The sequence below is a fragment of the Ambystoma mexicanum genome, chromosome 6q (assembly GCF_040938575.1).
Source record: "Ambystoma mexicanum isolate Mex_15411 chromosome 6q, UKY_AmexF1_1, whole genome shotgun sequence".
In the NCBI taxonomy this organism is placed as follows: Eukaryota; Metazoa; Chordata; class Amphibia; order Caudata; family Ambystomatidae; genus Ambystoma; species Ambystoma mexicanum.
In genome coordinates, this window is record NC_090937.1 from 1,643,052,859 (window position 1) to 1,643,076,747 (window position 23,889).

A 23,889-nucleotide genomic window follows, 5' to 3' on the forward strand; every position below is an offset into this window, starting at 1 on the left:
CTCTAACGCTGAACAAAGTTCCATTAATGCAGAGTGCCTCCATTTCTTTAGCATAATGGAACCTCCTCAGCTGTCGTAGATTGCCACTATGAAAGACAGTTACACACTCACACAGGTCAGTTAGGCCCAGACACTAGGGCACTGGCTGGCAATGAGGTTCATGGAGCCTAAATATGTATAGATCTACTGTATCCCCATGCACTGAAAGTATAGAGTGTGATGGTCTCTACTTTGCACTTCCTCTTGCTCCCGTGACTGCATTTCTCTGCTCCTGTTCACCATAAACAGCAGCTTCTTCCCTGCAGGTACCTCCTCTCGCTTCGCTGCCAGCATATTCTCCTACACTTGTATCTACCCCTGCTCCTATTCCTTAGGAATGCTCAGATTGTCCTAATAGGGCGCATTTAAAAGCAGACCTTTTTGGTAAATCATGGAGGCTACAGCATCAGAAAAGGAATATGAAAGTTATAGAGATTTAGAATGATTTGGCAAAACAAACACCCTCCTGCCATCAGATACACACATTGTTTCCGTGACTCACCACATTGTTGACAAAGACAGATGGACCCACAGGTCTGGTCACCATCAGGTGGGCTGTCTCCTTCCCCAACACTTTCATTTTTTGTGTGTTGCCAAAGGCTGCACACCTCTGCTGTAGTGGAATAGGTCATGAATATATTAGTTTCTGTGTTAATCCACGTTGAATATCACAGGTATCATGCAGTATGGGCCAGGTGAGCTGTCTACGTGATTTGGGGGTGCTCCCAGGTATAAGAAGCACCAGGTGACCAGGGTATCTGAGACCCATCCTGGTGCGGTTGCATGGGGTGGCCTGGCCCCTGTTCTGGTGTTGCAAGTGGATTTTATGCTGGCATGGACTACCACCTTTGGCAGGCATATTCCCGGCGTGTTCTTGCCCCTGCCAACGTGGCACGCTCTGGATCCACCACATATCGTTATTCACATGCAAAAGCAGGTGGCACGATTTGGGACACTGACAAGCCTACCGCATCAGAGCCACGAAATCTAGCCACTCGCCGTCAGGATGGTCTTGTTCTGCAGGGTCACTGATAGTATATACAAGGTTGTCAGAAACTGGAAGTGTTTCTAAACCATGCTAATGTGCTCTTGTGTATACCATATAGCTTTGTAAGCTCCAGGTTGCCCGTTCTCCAGCGATATTCTACTTATGAAGGGCCTGAATGTATCATTATCAAGAACTTACACATATTTCCCTGGGCCACCATGTGCCATAGTTCTTTTCACAAATTTGCAACCAGACTGGTCTTCACTGGTTGATCTCTTTCCCTGCCACTGAATCCATGAACCTGGCTTTATTATAGGAGCCCATGGTCTTCACAGGTTGATCTCTTTCCCTGCCACAGAATCCCTGAGCCTAGCTTTATTATAGGTGCCAGTGGTCTACACTGGTTGATCTCATTCCCTGCCACAGAATCCCTGAGACTGTCTTTATTATAGGAGCCTATTGTCTCCACTGGTTGATCTCTTTCCCTGCCACAGAATCCATGAGCCTCGTTCATTATAGTTGCCTATGGTCTTCACTGTGTGATCTCGTTCACTGCCACAGAATCCCTGAGCCTGGCTTTATTATAGGTGCCAGTGGTCTTCACTTGTTGATCTCTTTCCTGGCCACAGAATCCCAGAATCTGTTTTTGTTATATAATAGGAGTCTATCCTTGAAGGAAACCGTAGACTCTAACACCAATTTAAATCCCAACAAAGCACCCAGATAAGAGCAGCCACAGACAGTCTCTGCCAATCCATGATCTGCATCAATGGGTCCCATTTCTATTGGTGTCTGATTATTCATTCTGATGGTCAATGGCTCTCCAATATTTTAACATCCGTGTCAATTTGTGATGTGTTCATGGTCAATTGGTAACCTGTGTTTTGGTGTCAGTGTTAATCCTAGCTCATGTCAATGTGTCAAGTATACTGGATTCAGAATATGTTTTGTGTCCTTCTAGTTAATTGAGAACTAATACCAGACTCCCTTTATCAGTCCAACAGGGAAAAATGGAGCAAGAATGGAAAAGAGTTATCTAATGTTTGAAAATGTTGGTCCGAGAACACGCTTCCCATGATAGCTGTGGATGGTCTTCTATGCAGATTCAGATCTTAGAGACAATTGTACCAGCACTGACAAACCTTTCATTCGAAAGTGCCATTTAAGGAAACACCAATGAATCCATGCTGGTGGGAATGGAGAGAGGACTTGGACTGCCACTTTGAGGTTCCACAGTAGTACCTTCATCATTTAGTGCGCCACTGTAGGAAGTCTTGCCACATGTCATCCATGTGCAGATCATGGATCGGCACATCGTGTGAACGTTTCTCAACAATGCTAATCCTTCTGAATCCATGCTATTCATGGACTACTGTTAGTGTTTTGTAAATGTTGATTCAACAGCAGCAGCCAGAGAGAAACATCTTAAGAAAAGAAGTCTCTGTTTATTATGCACATAAGCCTGCCCTATGATTGAAGTTCATTGAATATTTGCAAAGCTGTGCCTCGCCTGGTGACACTTACCCAGGGAAATACGGTGTGGATTGAATTGTATAAATGCACAGAATGTGGCAAGGATCTTCATCCAAAGAGAAACTATTTAAACAAACCATCCACACGATGGAGGGCGAGGGTGCATTGTCTGAACATAACAAGGCTTTCAAGCAAACTGTTCCTCTATTGGTACATCTGGAAAATCGCATTGGAAAGAAACCATATAAATGCTCAGAATGTTGCAAGACTTTCAAGAAAAAATGGCAACTGTCACAACATGAGAGAATTCACACCAATGAGAAACCACATAGGTGTTCAGAATGTGACAAGGCTTTCATTACAAAAGGTACACTCTTAATACACCAGAGAATTCACATTGGGGTAAAACCATATGCCTGCTCTGAATGTGACAAGGCTTTCATTATGAAGGCTAATCTTATGGTACATGAGAGAACTCACACTGGGGTGAAACCATATAAATGCTCAGAATGTCACAAGGAATTCACACAAAAAGTTAATCTGTTGCACCACGAGCGAAGTCACACTGATGAGAAACCACATACGTGTTCAGAATGTGACAAGGCCTTCATTAGAAAGGGTGCTCTATTGCTACATCAAAGAAATCACACTGGTGAGAAACCATATAAATGTTCAGAATGTGACAAGGCCTTCACTAGAAAGGGTGCTCTATTGCTACATCAAAGAAATCACACTGATGAGAAACCACATAAATGCTCTGAATGCGACAAGGCTTTCAAGCACGGGAGTAATCTATCAAAGCATCAAAGAGTTCACTCTGGAGAGACACCATATAAGTGTTCAGAATGTGACAAGGCTTTCATTACAAAGTATCATCTATTGTTACATCAGAGAATTCACACTGGAGAGAAACCATTTAAATGCTCTGAATGTGATAAGTCTTTCATTCAACTGCGTGATCTATCGGTGCATGAGAGAAATCACACTGGGGTGAAACCATATACATGTTCTGAATGTGACAAGGCATTTATTAGGAAGCAAACACTTGTACAACATCAGAGATTTCACACTGGCGAGAAACCATACACATGTTCTGAATGTGACAAGTCTTTCATTACAATGGGTGTACTATCAATACATCTGAGAGTGCACACTGGTGAGAAACCATATAAATGCACTGAATGCGACAAGGCTTTCATGCAAAAGAGTGATCTCTCAAAGCATCAAAGAGCTCACTCTGGAGAGACACCGTATAAGTGTTCTGAATGTGACATGGCTTTCGTTACAAAGTATTTTCTATTGGTACATCAGACAATTCACACTGGGGGGAAACCATTTAAATGTTCTGAATGTGACAAAGCGTTTATTAAAAAGTGTCATCTGTCAGTACATCAGAGAAATCACACTGGTGAGAAACCATATAAATGTTCTGAATGTGACAAGGCTTTCAAGTTTAAAACAAGTCTCCTATATCACAATGCAACACATGCTGGTGAGAAACCATATAAATGTTCAGAATGTGACAAGGCATTCACTAGGAAGAGTGCCCTCGTACAACATCAGAGAAATCACACTGGTGGGGGAACCATATAAATGTTCTTAATATGACAAATCTTTAATTACAATGGGAGTACTATCAATACATCTGAGAAGTCACACCGGCGAGAAACCATATAAATGTTAAGATTGTCACAAGGCATTCATTAGGAAGCAAGCCCTTGTGCAACATCAGAGGCATCACACCAGTGATAACCCATATAAATGAAGTGACTGAAAAGGATTTCAGGGGAACACCACTAGTGATAACCACTTGTATCATTAGGGAACACACAACAGCAACAATCCTCATCTCCACAACATCTTAATTTGGCGCAAATACATAGATGATGTCCTGCTCATCTGGGCAAGGAAGTCAGACCGAAATAATTTCTTTCCATCACTGGCTCAATCAAAGGAACCCCCCACTCAGATTCACTGAAGAATGGGACCACCAGACCATCAACTTCCTGGACTTACACATTTATCACACTGGCAACATTCTCAAGACTGAGCTGTTCAGAAAACCAACAGACAGGAACACCCTTTTACACTTCTCCAGCTACCACCTAGTCGGCCTCAAATACAACTTACCGTATGGCCACTTTCTCCGGGTCAGAAGAAATTGCACCAAGGGAGAGAATTTTGAGATCCATGCACATCAACTCCAACAACGTCTCACCGACAGGGGATAGCCAAAAAAAGCCGTAAAAATGGCCAAAAAGAGAGCAGCTAACACAGATCGTACCATCTGCCTCACCACAAAAGAGGAGAAACCCATGGAAAGAACTGTCTGTGTTACTACATTAAGTCCTATTAGCAACCTAACCAAATGTGCGATCAACAAACATTGGCACCTTCTTAAAAATGACGGGACATTAGCCAAGAAACCGCTTTTTACCGTTAAGAAAAACAGAAACCTCTGAGACACCTTGGTCCATACATTTCTCGAGCCTGAAAAGGGGACTGCCACCCTATGGAATAGGGGTGTCACGGTATTAGTTTTATGACGGTACAATAACCTTCTTGCCAAATGACGGTATATCATGGTTATCGCGGTATAGCAGGTGGAGTTAACTAATCTTAACAAATATTTTCTAAAAGGTCATAAATTGTCAGATTTATCATCACAAACAAAACCAGGCACCCAGGGCCAGAATTGGGCTTATCAATATACTTTCCACTGAAATGCCACCCCTTGCTTCCCCCAAACACAAACACACGTGTGGAGAGGAGGGGGAGGTGGGGCCCTGCTGCGACTGGCAAAGCAAACTGAATAGCTTTTCTTAAGTGGTCATTTAGGCTTTTAGCTCCCCCACTGGCTACTGGTGAAGATGAACATGTTGCCATATTGATAATCTGCATGGCACAGATCAATGGAGTCTGATGGTAGTATACGCTTGTGCGCATACACACACACACGCACTCTCTCTTTACGTTACAGCCTTTAGTTTACTTCTGGGCCAAAAGGTGTTCAGTAATCACGGACATGTTACCCTTTGGTATGGCAGCAGGGAATACCCACAGAGATGATTAAATTTCGCAGTGAGACTTATTATATGTAAATTCAATGATAGAACCATGGAAATCGCCATTGTCATATGTTTAGAAAACATTATCCATTATAAATATATAAACCCCAAAGCCGCCAACCCAAAGTCCCGGGAGGATAGCTCAGCGGCAACGTGCGTGCCCTAGAAGCAAGACGACAAGAAGCAACACAGGTTCGATCCCTGGGTCCGCGCTTAGAAACCTCTGGGTGTTTAAGCACGTTATAAATACGCAACTAAGACAAAAACAATTACGCAACAAAATAAACAAAACCAATTTCTTTAACAGCGCCTCGATGCCCTGTGGCTGTGTGAGTGCTTTAAAAAAAAAAAAATGTAAATAAAAAAAAGTAAACCCCTTTCCTTCTTGGCACTGTATTTATTCTTCCTATTGCTAACATGTTGATTTTGTGTCAGGCACGTGTGGTTTATGGAATGGCATTAAAAACTGCTCAAACTGAAACTACTTGGCAGACGGCACATCCAACAGTGCAAGACCAACACTGCGCAGAACTTGCTTACTGCAGCCTTTCCAAATCAGATTGAAAAGCACACTTAACGGTATGAACGGTATACCGGTATAAACAATGTGACGGTTATTATTGTTCAATTAAGTGGTTCACGGTATCTTTAACGGTATACCGTAATACCGTTACATCCCTACTATGGAATCTACCACCCGTGGTCGGCCATTTCAGCTGCGGACATTGTGTGGCCTGTAAATTCACCAAAACCAGTGAAACCTTTGACCACAATGACTTCCATTGGACCCTACAGAACCACACAAATTGTGAAAGTAAACATGTGATCTATGTCATCAAATGCCCGTGCAATTTACTATACATTGGCAAAACTATCAGGCCAATTAAACAACGCATCAGCGAACACAGGTCTTGCATCAAAAATTGTGTGGCAGACAAACCTCTAGTCGACCATTTTCACAAAAAAGGACACAGCAACAAACAATTCACGTGGATGGTCCTTCAACAACTTAACCCACAGAAACGAGGGGGTGACATCAATTTGGCCCTCACCCGACTTGAACAAAAGTGGGTCCATAGACTGAATACAGTAAAAAACGGTCTCAATATTACCGTTGAATGGAAACATTTCTGGACGTAACTGGCACCACTGTCTTCTTTCAACCCTGAGTGATTCTTTAGTTCTTTAATTAGTAACCAGGAATATGCACATGCTGTTTTTGAACATTGAATTGCAAACTGTCACCCTGAATATGCACATGCTGGTTTTTGAACATCGATTGGCTTTTAAAACGTATGCCACGCTCATCCACATTTATGTGCTTGTATTTGTCAATCCAGCCACCACCCAAGTCAGTCACTATGGACTTGCACCTGTACTGTATTTTCATAACCTTGCTCGTGTTCAACATTGAATCGCTGCACACACCTCTGCACAGCCGCCACTCGCGGCATCAACATAGTCAGTCACGCCACTATTGGACTTGCTATGAACTGTCATTACATTGCGCAGTACACCATGCATTCTGGAGCATTTACACCATGACCATCCAGTTCGACTACACCCCCTGGACTACATTTCCCAGCATCCTCTGCCCGAAGCCTACTTTGATTGGCAGGGATTGTCCCTCTCCAACACACGGCACTCCCATTGGCCCACGTGGTGACAGCGGATTGGACCGCCCGATCTGGGGGCGGGTACTGCCTGTGACTTGCAGTGTTTTAGGTTCACTTTCATTTGCACACACCTCGACGCAACAGCTAGACGCTTCTGCTCCGGTAACCAAGTAAGTTTTGTAAGAATTGCGAATTGTTTCTCAACTACTCGCTGGCCCATAATCTATTCCGGGACACTCCACGTCCCTCACACTATTTCACTCAGCCTTCAACCTCATGCCTGTTACTTTATGGCATTTCACTGCTCTCTCATTTCTGCTGCACAGTGTCCATGACAATTGCTGGGACCTACAGGCACCTTCAACTGGCACTCTCTCAGTTAGTCATTTTTACTGGATCACTTTGAGCACACAGCTCAACAACACGGGCACCATAAACCACGATGTATGCCTCCTTCCATGCCCCTCCTACGCATTGCACCTCACGGAGGCTCCTGCCTTGTAGTCAACTTGGGCGCATATAGGCTATTTTAGCCTCCACTCGAACCGGACATCACACACGTTCTGGTTCTGTTGAATCGGCCTCCTGGCTCCTTCACCCCTGATTAGGTATGTACCACCCTTGACCGGTTCACCTTTTCTGTTACAAGACCAATACCACTAGTAGCTCTTGCCTTTTCCTTCCAGTTGCTGGCGCCATTGATTGACGCTACCGCCATCTGTAGACCCTGGTTACAGATACGGTTCTTTGGACTAATTGCATCAGCAACAGTGGCCACTGGGCCACCGCCTTCACCTGACTTCCCGCCTGGTCGAAGACTCTCAGAAGCCCTTACCGCCGCACCGCGTGTCGGTTCACGGTAAGCTTCTGTTCTCTGGTGCTTACTCTTTGCACCTGTCCTGACACTAATTGGTCACTAATAAGTTGCGCAAATCACCAATTAACTCTGGAGACCCCACTCCTCCTAAACTATCTGTCATTGAATCCTACAGATACCCCACAGACAGTGTTTCATCCCTTCACCTCCATCCTGAAGAAGGCCATCCCAGTCACCTACGTCCAGTCTTCGTACCCTATGGCCGAAACACTACAGTGTAGATCTATGACACAACTCCACCCCTTGCATACTTGTACACACCTATTGTTGTGTTTTGTTCCCTATGACAATACCCATGGACCAACTGAGGTCCTGGGCTGCATTCACTCTTGTGTTGTAAACCCTTGTTAACTGTGTATCCAAGAGATTTTGCACCATCAGAAGGCTTGCACCCTCCACACTCTTGAGGGCGGTACCTAGTGGTACGCCTACATATCAAATGTACCACTGTCCGTCTGTCTGTTATTATTGATATATTATATGTATCATCACCAAATTCAGAGATTAAACTAAAATTATCCCGAATCTCAAAAGTGTGGATCTCCCATTCTGATTTCATCTTTGAATAGACATTAATATCTTTAAGGCAATGGGCACATAACGGTCTTTTAAATGGTGTATTACTGCCTGCTTTATCAGACCATTATTGATTATACTGCATGCCTGATGAGCCTATTGTTAACTATTAAACTATCTGATGGGTCTTTTGTTCTTGTCTGATGGGTCTATTTTTGCAATGATGCCTGCTTGATGCTGTAATCTTTCTTTACAATTCTTTTTATTTGTCTGTCCAGCATAACAAACCAAAGGTCCAGATGCTTTTAACAGAAAGATGGCTGGTGTTCCTCTTCCTTCAGCCTGACCCCTCTGATTCCCCTCCTTTACATTGCCTTTATGTTGAATCAAACTACGTCCTGCCCTCTCTCTCCTGACGTTTCATGACACCCCAGCTGATTTTTCTAGAAGCATGTCATTTGTTCTATCCGAACACCACCTCCCAAGTGTTTGTATCAATTGCTTCCGGGAGCGTACAATAGCCTTCTGAATGAAAGCACAGCCAATGCACTCTGCCTGCAAGTTTAAACTTCCATAAATGATTAATTATTGAGAAGTGCTATTTGATGGGAAAGTGTTAGTCAGGTTAGTATATGCATGCAGTGCAAACTGAACAGATGGATCATTTTAAACCATAAAATTGATCATTTTAAACGTGCTTACTGTGCATTTCCATTTAATGTCTGTAGTTCGCATTCAGTTTACTGCCATGTCATAATTACTGCCTTTCATAGTCACTACATCTCCACTATCTCTCGCTACACATCTCATCTCCTACATATTCTCCATAAAAACAATCCCAGTATAATTCATAATTATCATACGTGTGCACAGCTTTTCCAGAAGGCACTTACCCTGCCTCAGCCCTGCAGCCTCCCTTCCCCCTCACACTATTTTACTGCACCTGCACAATCCGAATGTAACAAGGCCTATTAGGACTGTTTCCTGTTGTTTATCCTCCCATGTTCTCCCTCCTCTTTTTGTCTTGTGGCGCCTGGAAACACTTTCGGCTGCATAGGCCCCATTCACATGTCCAATAAATAAAATATTACAGGAAAGCGTACTCAGGGCTGGTTGCTAATGTCCAGTACAGGTTCAGCTGTCTCTCCCTGAGCTGGCTAGTAATGATGTTAGGTCAAGATCGATGTATAAATATTCCAAAGGCAGCTGACTGACATTTGGTATGAATTTTTAGGCGCCATCCATCCAGTCTCCTAATGTTTGCTACTTGTTTCCGGCCCCAGACATCGGCTCTGTACAGCATGATAGGTGGAATGTTTGCCGTATAGACTTTCATAAGCAAATCGATAGAGTAGCCACAATGAGTTGTGGCAAAGCTCCGGAATCACCAATCTGCTGATGGATATTCATCTCTATTTGTGGACGCCAACTTAGTTTTTTATCAATGGTTATTCCCAATAGTCCTAACATGAGACAGTCTCCAAATCACGACGACCCAGTTTCCAAGACAAAATAGGTGTATTCTTAGTTCCCGCAGGGTTAAAACCGTTATTTTACATTTACTAGCATTTATGGTGAGGACATTAATCGCATGGTGATTCAAATGATTCAATTGGCCTTACTAGCCCTTGACTGTATAGTCTAGCAAGACCAAGTTGATGGTGTATCCCAGCCACTGGATACGAGTTGGGGGAAAAAGCTTTATCTGATACCAATTCTTGGGTTAGAACTGCCAGATATAAATTACATAAAATGGGAGCCAGAATACATCTTTGCTTGACACCCACAAAGGTTGGCATGGTGCTAGTAGCTTCCCCTTATAGAGAAATTTCTCCCATTGCCCCCGGCCCTGCACTTGCACGATCTCAGTGTCACCTGGCCTAGTAAGATCGGTGTCTCTGTCTTCCCTCTGTTCCCCCTCAATTGTCTCATCGCGTCTTGAAACACTTGTATATAGGCGCGTTATAAATGCCATAATTATATCAATCTAACCCTTACACTAGTTACTGTGAAGAGAGATGATCATTAAAAGTCCTAAAGGAATTCCCCTTTTTATCATCTTCGACTAAAGGAGTTCCCTCTGCACGGTGTCGAAAACAGAGCTGAAGTCAATGAAGGCCACATGGACCATCTGCTTTAATTTGGACCAAGCAAATTCGACAATAGAAATAATTGTCAGAAGGTTAAAGTTGATACCCATGCCTTTCTAGAACCCCTTTCTGATTAAATGTAATTAGGTTATTTGTGGTTATCCGCGTATTCAGTTCTTTCAATCAAATTGGTGCAAATATTTTAGACAGGATATCTAACATGACCAAAATGCAAAAATGTTGCTGGTTACACCATAGCTTCATTGTATATATGGGAATGATTATACTTTCCCTCCAAGATGGAGGGGGGGAGTGTGCCACTCAAACGTATTTCGAGGAGGACGACGTGCAAAACATGTGCCCACCATGAAGAGTTCATCTTAATGAAATCATTGCAAACTCTGTCAGGTTTTAACGACTTGATGATGCTCCTTGTACGCCCGCCTCTCCTTGATGTCAAGATCGCTGGTCATGATAGAGAGTTTAACACCAATAGTTGTCCTAATGTCTTTCCCACTCTCCCTGAGAGGCACCTCCTAAAATAGTCTGAGTGGTTTAATAAGATTCCAGAAGGCTTTTGTGTAATTTTTCCTGGATATCGAGGTCTGGCACTGTTCCAGGGTTAGCTACTTGCGATATTTCCAAAGCCATTTGTAATAAAAGGACTTCATATTCTTGAGAGCAATACTTAACTCTGGACCATTGAATGCATCTTGATGCAAAACACATAGATCACTTCTCAACATTCTTGCATCTCTCTTATTTTCTGTTCATAAATATGCTTAGGATTCCTCCCATGAATTAAATCAGACCTGGGGTTTCCTGTTGTCAGTGATATAAGCAGCCACTTTACATATAGCAGTAGCATAACATCCCGGTATAACCTTTTGAATGAGCAATCGCTAGATTTAAAGCATTCAAGGCCAGCAATCCACATCTGAATTTGGTCTATACTCTACCGGTTCGCCGATACCCTCGTCCGCTAAGCTAGAAAACATTTGCCATATTGATTTTGCTGATAGAAGGACGTCAAATAGGGTACAAGGCTGTTCGCCTTTCTTGTGCATGGTCCTGTGGTAAGTGTCTTTCCTGTGCATGCTCCTGTGATTTGTGACTTTCCTGAACATACTGTAGTGATGTGTCTTTTCTGAGCATGTTCCAGTAACTAGTATCTTTCCTGTGCATCCTTCTGTAATTAGTGTATTCCCTGTGCATGCTCCTGTGATTTGTGACTTTCCTGTGCATGCTCCTGTGATTAGTGTCTTTCCTGTGCATGCTGCTCTGATTAGTGTATTTCCTGTGCATGCTCCTGTGATTTGTGACTTTCCTGTGCATGCTCCTGTGATTTGTGACTTTCCTGTGCATGTGCCTGTGATTAGAGAATTTCCTGTGTGTGCTCCTGTGATTAGTGTCTTTCCTGTGAATGCTGCTCTGATTAGTGTATTTCCTGTGCATGCTCCTGTGATTTATGACTTTCCTGTGCATGCTCCTGTGATTAGTGTCTTTCCTGTGCATGCTGCTCTGATTAGTGTATTTCCTGTGCATGCTCCTGTGATTTGTGACTTTCCTGTGCATGCTCCTGTGATTTGTGACTTTCCTGTGCATGCGCCTGTGATTAGAGAATTTCCTGTGTGTGCTCCTGTGATTAGTGTCTTTCCTGTGAATGCTGCTCTGATTAGTGTATTCCCTGTGCATGCTCCTGTGATTAGTGTATTTCCTGTGCATGCTCCTGTGATTAGTGTATTCCCTGTGCATGCTCCTGTGATTAGTGTATTTCCTGTGCATGCTCCTGTGATTAGTGTATTTCCTGTGCATGCTCCTGTGATTAGTGTATTTCCTGTACATGCTTCTGTGATTTGTGACTTTCATGTGCATGCGCCTGGTATGAGTGTCTTTCCTGAGCTGCTCTAGTCAGGTGTCTTTTCTGAGCATGGTACAGTAAGTAGTATTTTATACCCCTGTGATTTCTGTCTTTCTTGTGCATGCTCATGTGACTAGAGTCTTTCCTGACCATGTTCTGTTCATTCGTTTATTATGATCGCCCCTCTATATGTGCAGAGTTTCAGTCAAGAGGCACCTTCGCTACTGAGACCTAGCTTCTCTGGATCCCTGTTTTACAGTTTCTTAATTGGGCTGCAAACTAACAAAAGGATCCAAGCTGCTATAGTTTTAGTTGGAAATTATTTTAAGAAACTGATTTATACATTGAGTGTATACTTACCGATATCACTTAAAAAGCGATTTTGGCTGTATCATGTTCCCAAAACAATCAAGATAGTCTTATAATATGAAGTCAAAATATATTTTCTTAAATGTTGTAATTCAAAGCACAATTTCTGACAGAAAAAATAATAAATAAATGAATAGAGGGGAGTACAGTGAACACAAATCACACTGTTCATTCAAACTTAATGTTCAAGCAAACTTGCAATTGTTAACCAAATTTAAAATTGAACAATATGACAATAGATCATACACAGTCATTTACAGGCAAAAAGTAAGTAAATAAATAAACAATATAGGCACCTTCTCAAGGTGCAATAAAGAAACAACAGATTGTTGAGGCACCTACTCAAGGTGCTATCTTGTAGTCAGCCAATACTCTGATATGATATGATATGGCATTTGTAACGCGCCTATACACAAGTGTTTCAAGGCGCGACGAGGCAGGGAGGGGGGGACAAAGGGAGACAGACAACGATCCTACTAGGCCAGGTGTCATTCAGATCGCGCAAGTGCAAGGTTAAGGGGACGGGAAAAGTGCAAGAGGGAAAGGGAGGGGGGAAAGTGCAATACACGGTTAGTAACAAACAAGATAAATAATAAGGGCCAGCTGGTGGCAAGTGCAAGATAAGTGCAGACAAGTGCTGGGCGGAGGGGCTGTAGCGATCCAGAGACAGTCCCGGTGCAGGGGTTGCCGGGAAGGCAGTACAGGGCAGAGTGGCTGGGCCAAGGACCGAGATTGGTGAGTGGCCCAGTTGCTGATTTAGTACAATTTCAGTGATTTAGCAGGAGAGAGAGAGAGAAAGCAGAAGCAAAGAGGAGGGTTTTGAGGCACTCAAGTTTTAGGGAGGCAGGAAGGCTGTTCCAGAGGGAGGCCTCTGCAGCAGAGAGCGATCTCCCACCTACTCGTTGCTTAGAGAAGCGGCTGACCCTGAGGGAGTTGGAGGCGGATGAGCGAAGTGCACGAGAAGGAAGATATTTAGGAAGGGAGAGGTGAAGGTATTTTGGCCCCAGGCCCCAGAAGGCCTTGTGGACAATGCAGAGGGTTTTGAACTTAATCCTCGCAGCCACAGGGAGTCAGTGTAGCGATTTCAGTCCTGGAGAGATGCGGTCCTGGGGCTTGAGGCCAAGGACAAGTCTCGCAGTCCTGTTCTAATTTCTAAAATGGCCGATTGGTTTTAAACAGGGCTGCTTACGTGTGAGTGTCAGTTGCAAGATTGTTTTCAAAAGATAATAGTTTAAAAGGACATCTCAGACACGTTTCGGCAATAGAGCCACCTGCTGGGCAGTAAAATCGAAAAATTGCCTTCCTCAAGGCAAAAAAACAACTGGACCCTGTGTGGAAGCAGACATGAAAAGTGAAATTTAATTTAAGAAGAGAAAAGATGGTTTTCCTTTAGTTAATTATTTCAAGATTGCTTTCAGAGCATGCTAAGCCATATTTGCAATTGCCAATTGTTTAGACTGTTGCTTGATTAGAGCACCCAAATGTAATGCTTCCCCAGATTTACAGGGCAGAACGTCTAGCTCCGGCTTCTAAATCGCACTCCAAGAGTTGCCAATAGTGACCAGGGTAAACCCAAGGACTGTAAAGCGCACACCGATTTGCTGCCGGTACACAGTTTTGATAAGGTTGGCGTGCCTCTTTTGACGTCTGCGTCTGGATAGGAGGAGTGCAGCCTAGCCCTCTGTGCATACGAGTAGGTTCGTTTTCAATAATTCCTTAATAATTTTTAAATGTTTTCGTTTTTCCTCATGGAGGAAGAATCATTAAGGGATTGATCGACTTTCCCCACTTTCACCACAGGACTGCACAATGCATTGCATTCAAGCCCCTCCAGACTCTCACTGTTCCCCTTCAACAACTTTGGACTCCTCTGAGACCAAGGTCATTCCCACTCAATAAATTAATTTGTGTGCATATCGATTTGTACCTTACATATAATTTTCTTCTTCAAATGTGCACTACTGGCCCATCGTGCTTGGTTACAAACGTGAATCCTTTTAAACAAACCTTCTCTTGCAAGTGCTTCAACCAGCCTTACCGCTGTTAATTCAGCAAATATATTTTATTCTAAATCTGATATTCGCTTGATGAAACATTACAGAGGGCCTGTCTCATGACTATCCAATCATGGCATAGTCTCCCATCACATGATGGTATGACGCTCGCAGGTTAAGGTGTATGCCTGACCTATCCTCAATTAGGCACCTGTTTTGTAATATATTCACGGAGGACTTGTTTTCTCGACTACTCAATCACTGTGCAGCCCCTGTCAGTGATGCTGTAATATGTACAACTACACGTATGCACCGAGGTCTAGGCTGCACTCCTCCTATCCAGACGCAGAAGTCAAAAGAGGCACGCCCGACCTTATCCAAACTGTGTACGAGCAGCATATCACGACCCTCGCCCAAAACCCCCTCTGGCAAACCCATTGGCCAGGTGGAGTCAGGACTCGGGCCTCTAGAGCCTGGCATCCTCTTCCAAAACCCTCTTGGGGCAAGTCCTGGCGCCTATGGTGCCAGGCTCATACACCATGAAAAACAATGTGCTTGGGAACTACTTTATTGTGTTGTCAGCCAACATAGAGGCATCCACATAGCTTGGTTCCTCGGACCGCACACGCCCACGAAAGACAACGCGCCCCTGCAAAGAAGGCAGGACGGAGAGCACACCTAACTCTAGCACAAGGTGAGGAGAGGGCCCCAGAGGGGCTGAAATCCTATGGGGGTGGAGGGAGGATACTTACCCCGGTCGGCCAGTCTTGAACACAGTCCTCCTGTATTTTCAGGCAGAACCTTCCCCGCAGACCACATCTGGGCAAAACTGAGAAGCATACCAGCGAGTAACCCGGCTGGGTGGTGTCCCTGTGGTTACCAGGTGAGCGTAACAAGCACGTAGGTGTACGCTTTTCAGTGCCTCAACAATCAGCTGTTTCTTTATTGCACCTTGAGAAGGTGCCTATATTGTTTCTTTATTTACTTACTTTTTGCCTGTAAATGACTGTGTATGCTACATTGTTTCCTTGCTCTGATGCCAGGAACACCCACGCAGCACCCCTGGAGGCCCATGGGAACGCTGGTGGGGCTGGTGGCCTCTCCTGTGTTAGCTGCGACAACGGGGCCTTTCATCGTCCTTTCACCCTTTCATCGTCCTTTCACCCGGATATGGCGCCTCCTTATCTCTGGCCCCACAGGTAGCTTGGTCTGATAGCACACTACCGACACAGAGCGCTCTGCATGATTGCCACCATTGCCGGGGACATGAAGAGAGAGCTGGAATGGCGCATTTCAGTTACACTTTTTTTTCTTCTTTTTTTGACACACAGCACATTAATGGCCACCGCGGGCGTTGTTCGGGTTAACTATGCGGCTGCAGGCAGGGCGAGACTGAAACCATGTGTCGCTGCGTTGTTGAGCTTCCACCTTCCCACTCAGAGCTCTTTATTCTTCCCTGCACAACCGCAGCCAGGAACAATCTTCTATGACTGAAAAGAAGCCGCGTTTGGTAACCGAATAGCTATCTTTTCTGCAAGTACCTTATCCCACATGTTTCTTCGCCCCCCCCTTAAGGCATCCTCTCTTCTCATACACAATCCGTTATCTGTCCGGCGTTTAAATTATCTTCATTGCGCTGGAACTCAGACTGAGAAATAAAACAAATCAGGGATGCTGGGCTTTCTCGGGGATGGTATCTAAACCTCTGGGGTGCTTTGACCTGCGACATGGAGCGCCTCCATTTTCATCGGCCATTGGCCCCCGGAATCTTCACTCGGCAGGCAGCCTCTCATACTTCCACTTTCACCACCTGCGCCTGCCGGGTTCCCACAGTGTGCTTTGTGCAGCGGACCTAGGCGAGAGGCCACTTCTTGCGTGACGGGGGCTGGGCCAGGCACTCACTGTCCTCCTTCCTCCTTTTCCCCCTGCCGCTCTGACGTGGATCCCTCCCGACTGGCACTGCCAGGCGGCCTTGGAACGCTGGTGGGCTGGCTGACAGCTGCGCCTCTGCCCCAGGCCCCGTGTCATACAAAGTACGACACGATGGAGGGCCTGGGGGGTTAGGCGCAGGGTGGGGGAACAAACGGCACGAAACAAAGAGGGAGGGGCAGACAAAGCGGCGCCCCCACCCTCTGCGTTGCCAGGGGGATACAGCAACAGATGGGGAAAGGTGCGAGGAAAGACAATGGGGGGCAGGAGGAAGTCCAGCCCCCCCAGGGGTACAACAAAGGGCAAAGGGGGTATAAGTACCCCGATGTAATGCAGGGAAGGCACATTCAGGTAGGAGCTCACCTCATTCGGGTAAGCTCCCAGGGCCTGGAAAAGGGGGATAAGGAAACGTTTTGCCTCTGTGGGCTTCTCGTATCCTTTATCTCTTCCACTGCAGGGGAAGAAGCAGGAAGCAGGACAACAAGCCGGCCGTCTTTGGGCCGGGAGCAGACAAGCAAACCGCGGTGGGAACATACCTGGAGCCGAAGAGGACGTGTCGGAGCCGAATGAGAGGAGAATCCAGCGGTGGCAACCGAAGAGCGGCAAGCGACAGGGCCGTGTGAAGTCTCCGACCACTCGAAGAATGCGGGAAGCGGCGGCCGTGTAAGGAGACAGAGGAGCAGCCATCCGGAGGTAGCAGCCAGCCGTAAGAGGACGCGAGGAGGGCGGCAGCCGCATGTGAAGCTCGCATCCGAATGAGTCACAACGTGGGCGGGGGGAGTCCAGCCCGCCGCGGCAAACAGGAAGACGCACTGCTGAAACAAGGGGGCGTGGCTCCGGACGGCCCATAGCAAATTTAATGATTCGGGTGCCACAAGTGCAGGAGGCCGCAAGAGAACCGGAAGACGGAGCGCTGAAACAAGGGGACGTGGCTCCAGACGGCCCATAGCAAATTTAACGCTTCGGGTGCCACAAATGCAGGAGGCCACAAGAGAAATTAAAGAGACAGTGCACATTTAACACTTACGAGACAGTGCACATTTAACCTGCAAAAGAGAGGCAAAGAAACATCAGAAGAACTATTCTGTACAAATAAGAGTATCCAGTCGGCTGCACACACAAGAGGCAAGGAAAAGGAGGCAAGTGTGGAGAGATGGCAGAAGAAAGGGCAAGGAGAGCGCAGGAATTCAGTGCATGGGCCAAGAAAGCAGAGAAAGAGTATGGAGCACAATGGGTGCTGGAGGTGATGCAAAAAGAGGAAAGGGCTAGGGCTATGTCGCCTTTGCTACTAGAGGATTCCAGCGGCAGCGAAGAGGAGGCTGCGCTGCCACAAGGCCAGAAAAGGTCGAGAGAGGTGACAAGGGACCCGCAGGAGCAGACAGAGGTGCCGAAAAAAAAACAGAAGAAAGGAAACAAAAAAGGTACTGAAAAATTTGATAATAATATTGGGGACAAAATTGTGAAAATGTTAAAAACATGCATCACGGCTCAGGGTAAGTCGCCCAGAGCTCGTGGAGGGAGAGAGAGGAAGCAAAAAACGGTAATGTCTGAAACTGAAAGTAGCGAAGATGAGGAGAGGGACCATTTGCCGGCATGGGTGAAATGGAAGGGGGTAATGTGCAAAGATTTTAAAAAAAAGGCAACAGAGGAGGGGGCAGGTGACGGTCAGGGAGCAGGAGGGCCAGGGCCAGCAGACAACAGGGTCCCCATACCACAAGCAGTGGCACAAGGGGTCCCGCCAGGGTCCACTCCCCAGGGGACGCCCACCAGCCCACCGGTGCCTCCAATGGGGCCGACCATGGTAACAACGCTAGAACCAGTCACAGTTATGACAAAATATGGCAGGCCTATGGTCGGAAAAGATGCCCAAGGTCGTTCTTTGAAGGCACAGGCATGGTACATTAGTGAGAAGGTGAAAGAAAAGATATGGAGAAAAGAGCTCATACACATCTTTTCATTACTAGATGTACAACGAAGAGGTCAGAATGTATCACTAGAGGACATAAAGGAGGATGAGAAGAGCTTATTAAAAAGGGCACCAGTAGCAAGGAATTTTGATAATAGGACGGCGGCTTTTCAGATAATGTCCACCATTATTCTGCAAAAATATCCAGAAGACGGGGCATCACTAGTGACATACCAGCAGCAAGTTTTCAAGGTGTACAAGGCATTTGGGGGGGAGGCATGGAAAGAATATGACCACGAATTTAGGAAGGAAATGGACTGCTTTCCAGACATAGGTTGGGATGAGGAAAATTACAACCTGTATATATTTAACGTGCTAAAAGAGAAATGGGACACCAAGGTACAGAGTAGTGCAGGAAGCTATCATAGGAAGCAATATTGGCAGAACGACTACAGAAGTGATTACAGATATAACAATAGGAGATACGATAACTATTATGACAGAACGAGGGATCAGAGTTTTCGGAGCAGGCAGTACAACACTCAGAGAAGTTGGCAGAACAGCATATTACCGACAGCCCAAGGGGGCGGTAGGGGGAGCAATGGGCCAGATAGGTCAGGGACAGCTCAATGCCGAAATTTCGAGAATGGGATACCATGTAGCTGGGGTAAGAAATGCAAATTCAGTCACAGATGCGAGAATTGTAAGGGGGAACATAGTACCGCCAAATGCACCCGAGCAACATTCAGCACGCACAGGGTGCTGGAAAAACGCAACTGAGGGCGAAGTAGAGAAAGGGGCCACACCAGTCAAGATCGAGAACATGGAGAAGTGGCTACAGGTCTTTCCAGACCAGGAGGTAGCTGAGGCAATCAGGCAAGGATTTCAAGAGGGTTTCAATATCCCTTTCAAGGGGCGCGGGTCCCAGAATACCCCTAGAAACCTAAAATCCGCATTAGAGAACAGAGAGTTAGTGGGCAAGAAAATCAGGAAGGAGGTTGAACTGGGGAGGATGGGGGGCCCGTACAGGTCTACACCATTTTGTGAGTACATATGCTCACCACTAGGCTTGGTCCCTAAGAAGGAGGCAGGCGAATTTAGGCTGATTCACCACCTATCATACCCACCAGGGGCATCAGTGAACGACAGCATAGAGCAAGAGGCAGCCTCTGTGAATTACTCAGATTTTCAGGAAGCGGTACAAGTGGTCAGGAAATCAGGTCAAGGGGCATGGATGGCAAAGGCCGACATAAAGTCAGCATTTCGCCTACTACCAGTAAATAGGGAGTCACAGAAGTGGTTATGCATGTATTGGGAGGGCGAATATTTTGTTGATAAATGCCTCCCAATGGGTTGCGCCATATCCTGCACATATTTCGAGAAAGTGAGCTCGTTCTTACAATGGGCACTCACAAAAGAGATGCCGGAGGCGCAAGTAGTTCACTATCTGGACGATTTCTTGTTTGTGGGACCACAGGGTTCCAAGCTGTGTAAGGATACATTAAAGAAATTCATGGCAGTAACGAGAGAGTGGGGCTTCCCACTGGCGGAAGAAAAAACAATGGGCCCAACACAGATAATCCAATTTTTAGGGATAGAAATTGACTTGCGAATAGGAGTGTGCAGGATCCCGGAAGAGAAGGTGGCAGATCTACTAGGCACAATCAAGGACCTGAAAGGGAGAAACAAGGCCGCAGTAAAGGAATTGCAATCGCTAGCAAGGACACGAAACTTTGCTGGCAGAGTCATACCGCAAGGCAAGATATTCCAGAGGAGGGTCGAACAGAGAACAAGAGGGGCCAAGGAGGGACACCACAGAGTCAGAATTGGTGGTGGAATCAAGAAAGACTTAGAGGTATGGGGCGAATTCCTTAAATCATTTAACGGTTCAGTGATATGGCAAACACCCATAAATGAAGAAAAAAAAGGGTGTTGTTCACTGATGCAGCCGGGGGTTTTGGTTTTGGAGCAATATTGGGTACAGAATGGTGCGCAGAAGGGTGGCCAGAGCTGTTTCCGATTTGGGTAGCTCTGTGCGCATGGGAAGCAGAGCTAAACAACAAAGAGCTAAATGTTTGGTCAGACAACATGGCAGTAGTGCACGTAATAAATAACAGAAGCGCATCATGCCCGTTGGTCTTGGAATTAATGAGGGCAATAACGTTGGGTTGTCTAAAGAATAATGTTAACATAAGGGCGAGGCATATCGCTGGAGAAGAAAATATGGTTGCTGACGCGTTGTCTCGTTTCCAGTGGGACAAGTTCAGAGAGCTACGGCCGGATGCAAAATGGATGAAAACGCCCATGCCAAAAAAGGCATGGGTCCCACTAAAAGTGCTGGAAAAAGATCGGTTAACTACAAGGTTGACTCAGAAGAGGAGGAAGAACCACAGGAGCAAGGTCAAGTGATAGAAAGATTGGCAAGGAGTGCTATAACATACAAGACTGGTAAGCAGTATGAAAAACATGTGAATGATGTGTTGAAAGGAACAGGTTTACAAGAAGTGGGGGAAATTAAATTTTCCAAAATGTGCGATTTTTTTGGGGAAAGCATTTGCGCAAGGAAAAAGGAAAAGCTGGGCAGCAGCGCATTTGGCCGCGGTCGCAAATACGGCAAAAGTGGCTGGGGTGACAGACCCAACAGTTAGCCCACGGATAAAATATGCAATGAAGGGTTGGGCAAAGTTGGAAGGAAGGAAACCAGACAACAGGAGACCTTTGAATTTTAGGAAAGTGGTGAAGCTGTTACAATTATTGCATAACACATGTAGCAACAGATATGAGACTATGCTATTCAGAATGGCTTTCGTGCCTGCGTATTATGGGGCATTCAGGATCGGGGAACGGGTAGCGCGCAATACAGTCGCAGGAGACGGGCTAGCAAAAAGCGACGTCAGCATAGGGTCCAAAGGCATGTCGATAATACTAAGGAAATCAAAGACAGACCAAATGGGGAAGGGAAGAGCAATAGAGCTAAACTGCATTAAGGAAAGGGAGCATTGTCCCAGGTGCATTACCAAACAATTTCTCGAGGTACGACCTGAAGTCGGGGGACAGTTATTGATGCACAGGGATGGCAGAGCCCTCAGCAGATACCAGTTCCAAGCAGTACTAAAGAAAACCATAGCAAGAGCAGGGTGGGATGCAGCTGAGTTTGGGACCCACTCTTTCAGAATAGGGGCAGCCACCTCCGCATGGGCAGGGGGCCTGGGAGCAAATGGCGTAAATAAAATTGGGGGGTGGAGGTCGCAATGCTTCAAAAAATATGTACGAGAAAATTTGATATGATGCCTTTCCCATCCACCCATGCAGGTACAGGCCCATACAGATCGGCATGGACAGTCGGCCATTCTTTCGTGACCCGGGCAGGCAGGTGGATAGAAGACTTCAAAGAGGGCCTGCATTTTAAAAAGACGATAAATTCCTGGTGGGGCCTCCCAGGAATGCTTTGGGAGGACATCCACGATCGGCTTTCTGATTTGATCGGGTTCAGGGACCCTCCCGAGTACCTGGTCATACACCTTGGGGGTAATGATCTGGTCAAAACAAACCGGGCCGAGCTAATGCGCAACATGTGTGAGTCACTAAGGGCGATAGCACACTGCTGGTGGAAAACCAAAATTTTTATGTCCGAGATCATCACCCGCAGAGTCTGGTACGGGGCACACAGGAGGCATGCCATTGAAACTGCTAGAAAAAAGCTAAACAAGACGGTAGAAAGGTACTGCAGGAGCACGGGGCTACAATTCATAAAACATGGCTTGTCACAGAATGACCCGGACTTGTTCCATCAGGATGGCGTAGACCTATCCAACAAAGGGATGGGAGTATTTTCAGATAACATTTTTAGAGCATTAGCAGCACAGGGATGCAGTTAGGGATGCTTTTTGGGGGGACCTGAGTGGCCTAGGCAACATCCACTCAGGTGTGGCGGCACGTGTCCAGGAACGGATGCCCCTGGGTAATGAAAAATAGCCAAGGAGAAGGCGGGGCATTCACATTGTTGGTCGTTATGATTATTGTGTGGTGTTATTTTCTGTAGAAAATAAACAAGCCTACGGCCATAATTTTTCCACAAACCAAAATTCTGTCTGTACTGTTATTTATTCATCCCAGGTATTAGGGTATCAGAAACAAGAGCAAAGGGGAGCCCACACTACTCAGCCTATGCCCCAGGCCCCCGTGTCATACAAAGTACGACACGATGGAGGGCCTGGGGGGTTAGGCGCAGGGTGGGGGAACAAACAGCGCGAAACAAAGAGGGAGGGGCAGACAAAGCGGCGCCCCCACCCTCTGCGTTGCCAGGGGGATAAAGCAACAGATGGGGAAAGGAGCGAGGAAAGACACTGGGGGGCCGGAGGAAGTCCAGCCCCCCCCAGGGGTACAACAAAGGGCAAAGGGGGTATAAGTACCCCGACGTAATGCAGGGAAGGCACATCCAGGTAGGAGCTCACCTCATTCGGGTAAGCTCCCAGGGCCTGGAAAAGGGGGATAAGGAAACGTTTTGCCACCCAACCCGCCCAGCAATAAGAAGACAAAGAACATGGAACAGGAACGCTGAGTACTTTTCTCCGGTACACGGTAGAAGAAAAGTCGTAGGCACAGCAGCGGCACGTGTCCAGGAACGGATGCCCCTGGGTAACGAAAAATAGCCAAGGAGAAGGCGGGGCATTCACATCCCCTGGACAGTAGGTGCCCAAAAGCGATTTTTATTGTTGGTCGTTATGATTATTGTGTGGTGTTATTTTCTGTAGAAAATAAACAAGCCTACGGCCATAATTTTTCCACGAACCAAAATTCTGTCTGTACTGTTATTTCTTCATCCCAAGTATTAGGGTATCAGAAACAAGAGCAAAGGGGAGCCCACACTACTCAGCCTAACACAAGCTCCGAAAATAGGAGCGGAGGTCACTTCCCCGCTGGGCCGGGCACCCCTCCATAGGATCGCTGGACTTTCTTCTCTGGCGGACTCCCGCGCCCCCACTACAGCCCCTGGAGGGGCGGGTGTTCACTCCTCCGATTCCACCGGAGCACTTGATAATCAGCATGCAGGGAGCCTGCAGGCGAAACTCGCACCCCGACGGCACTTGCACCCTCCACAGAGGGCCACGGCCAGGGTAAACCTTGCTGGCAAGGCACCCCGCATTTGTTTTGGTTTTTGTT

The 23,889-nt window shown here is 46.1% G+C and overlaps 1 protein-coding gene across 2 annotated transcripts in view; it reads left to right on the top strand.

The window, feature by feature from the left end:
- LOC138516958 (zinc finger protein 84-like) overlaps positions 1 to 8,769 on the top strand; it is a 184,093-nt gene extending 175,324 nt beyond the window's left edge. For both annotated transcript variants that reach the window (XM_069632434.1, XM_069632433.1), the window contains exon 2: positions 2,024 to 8,769. In XM_069632434.1, the coding sequence (XP_069488535.1) occupies positions 2,585 to 4,093 (1,509 nt within the window). In that variant the 5' untranslated portion in view covers positions 2,024 to 2,584 and the 3' untranslated portion in view covers positions 4,094 to 8,769. The remainder of the gene's footprint in view (positions 1 to 2,023) is intronic.
- Positions 8,770 to 23,889: the final 15,120 nt, after the last annotated feature.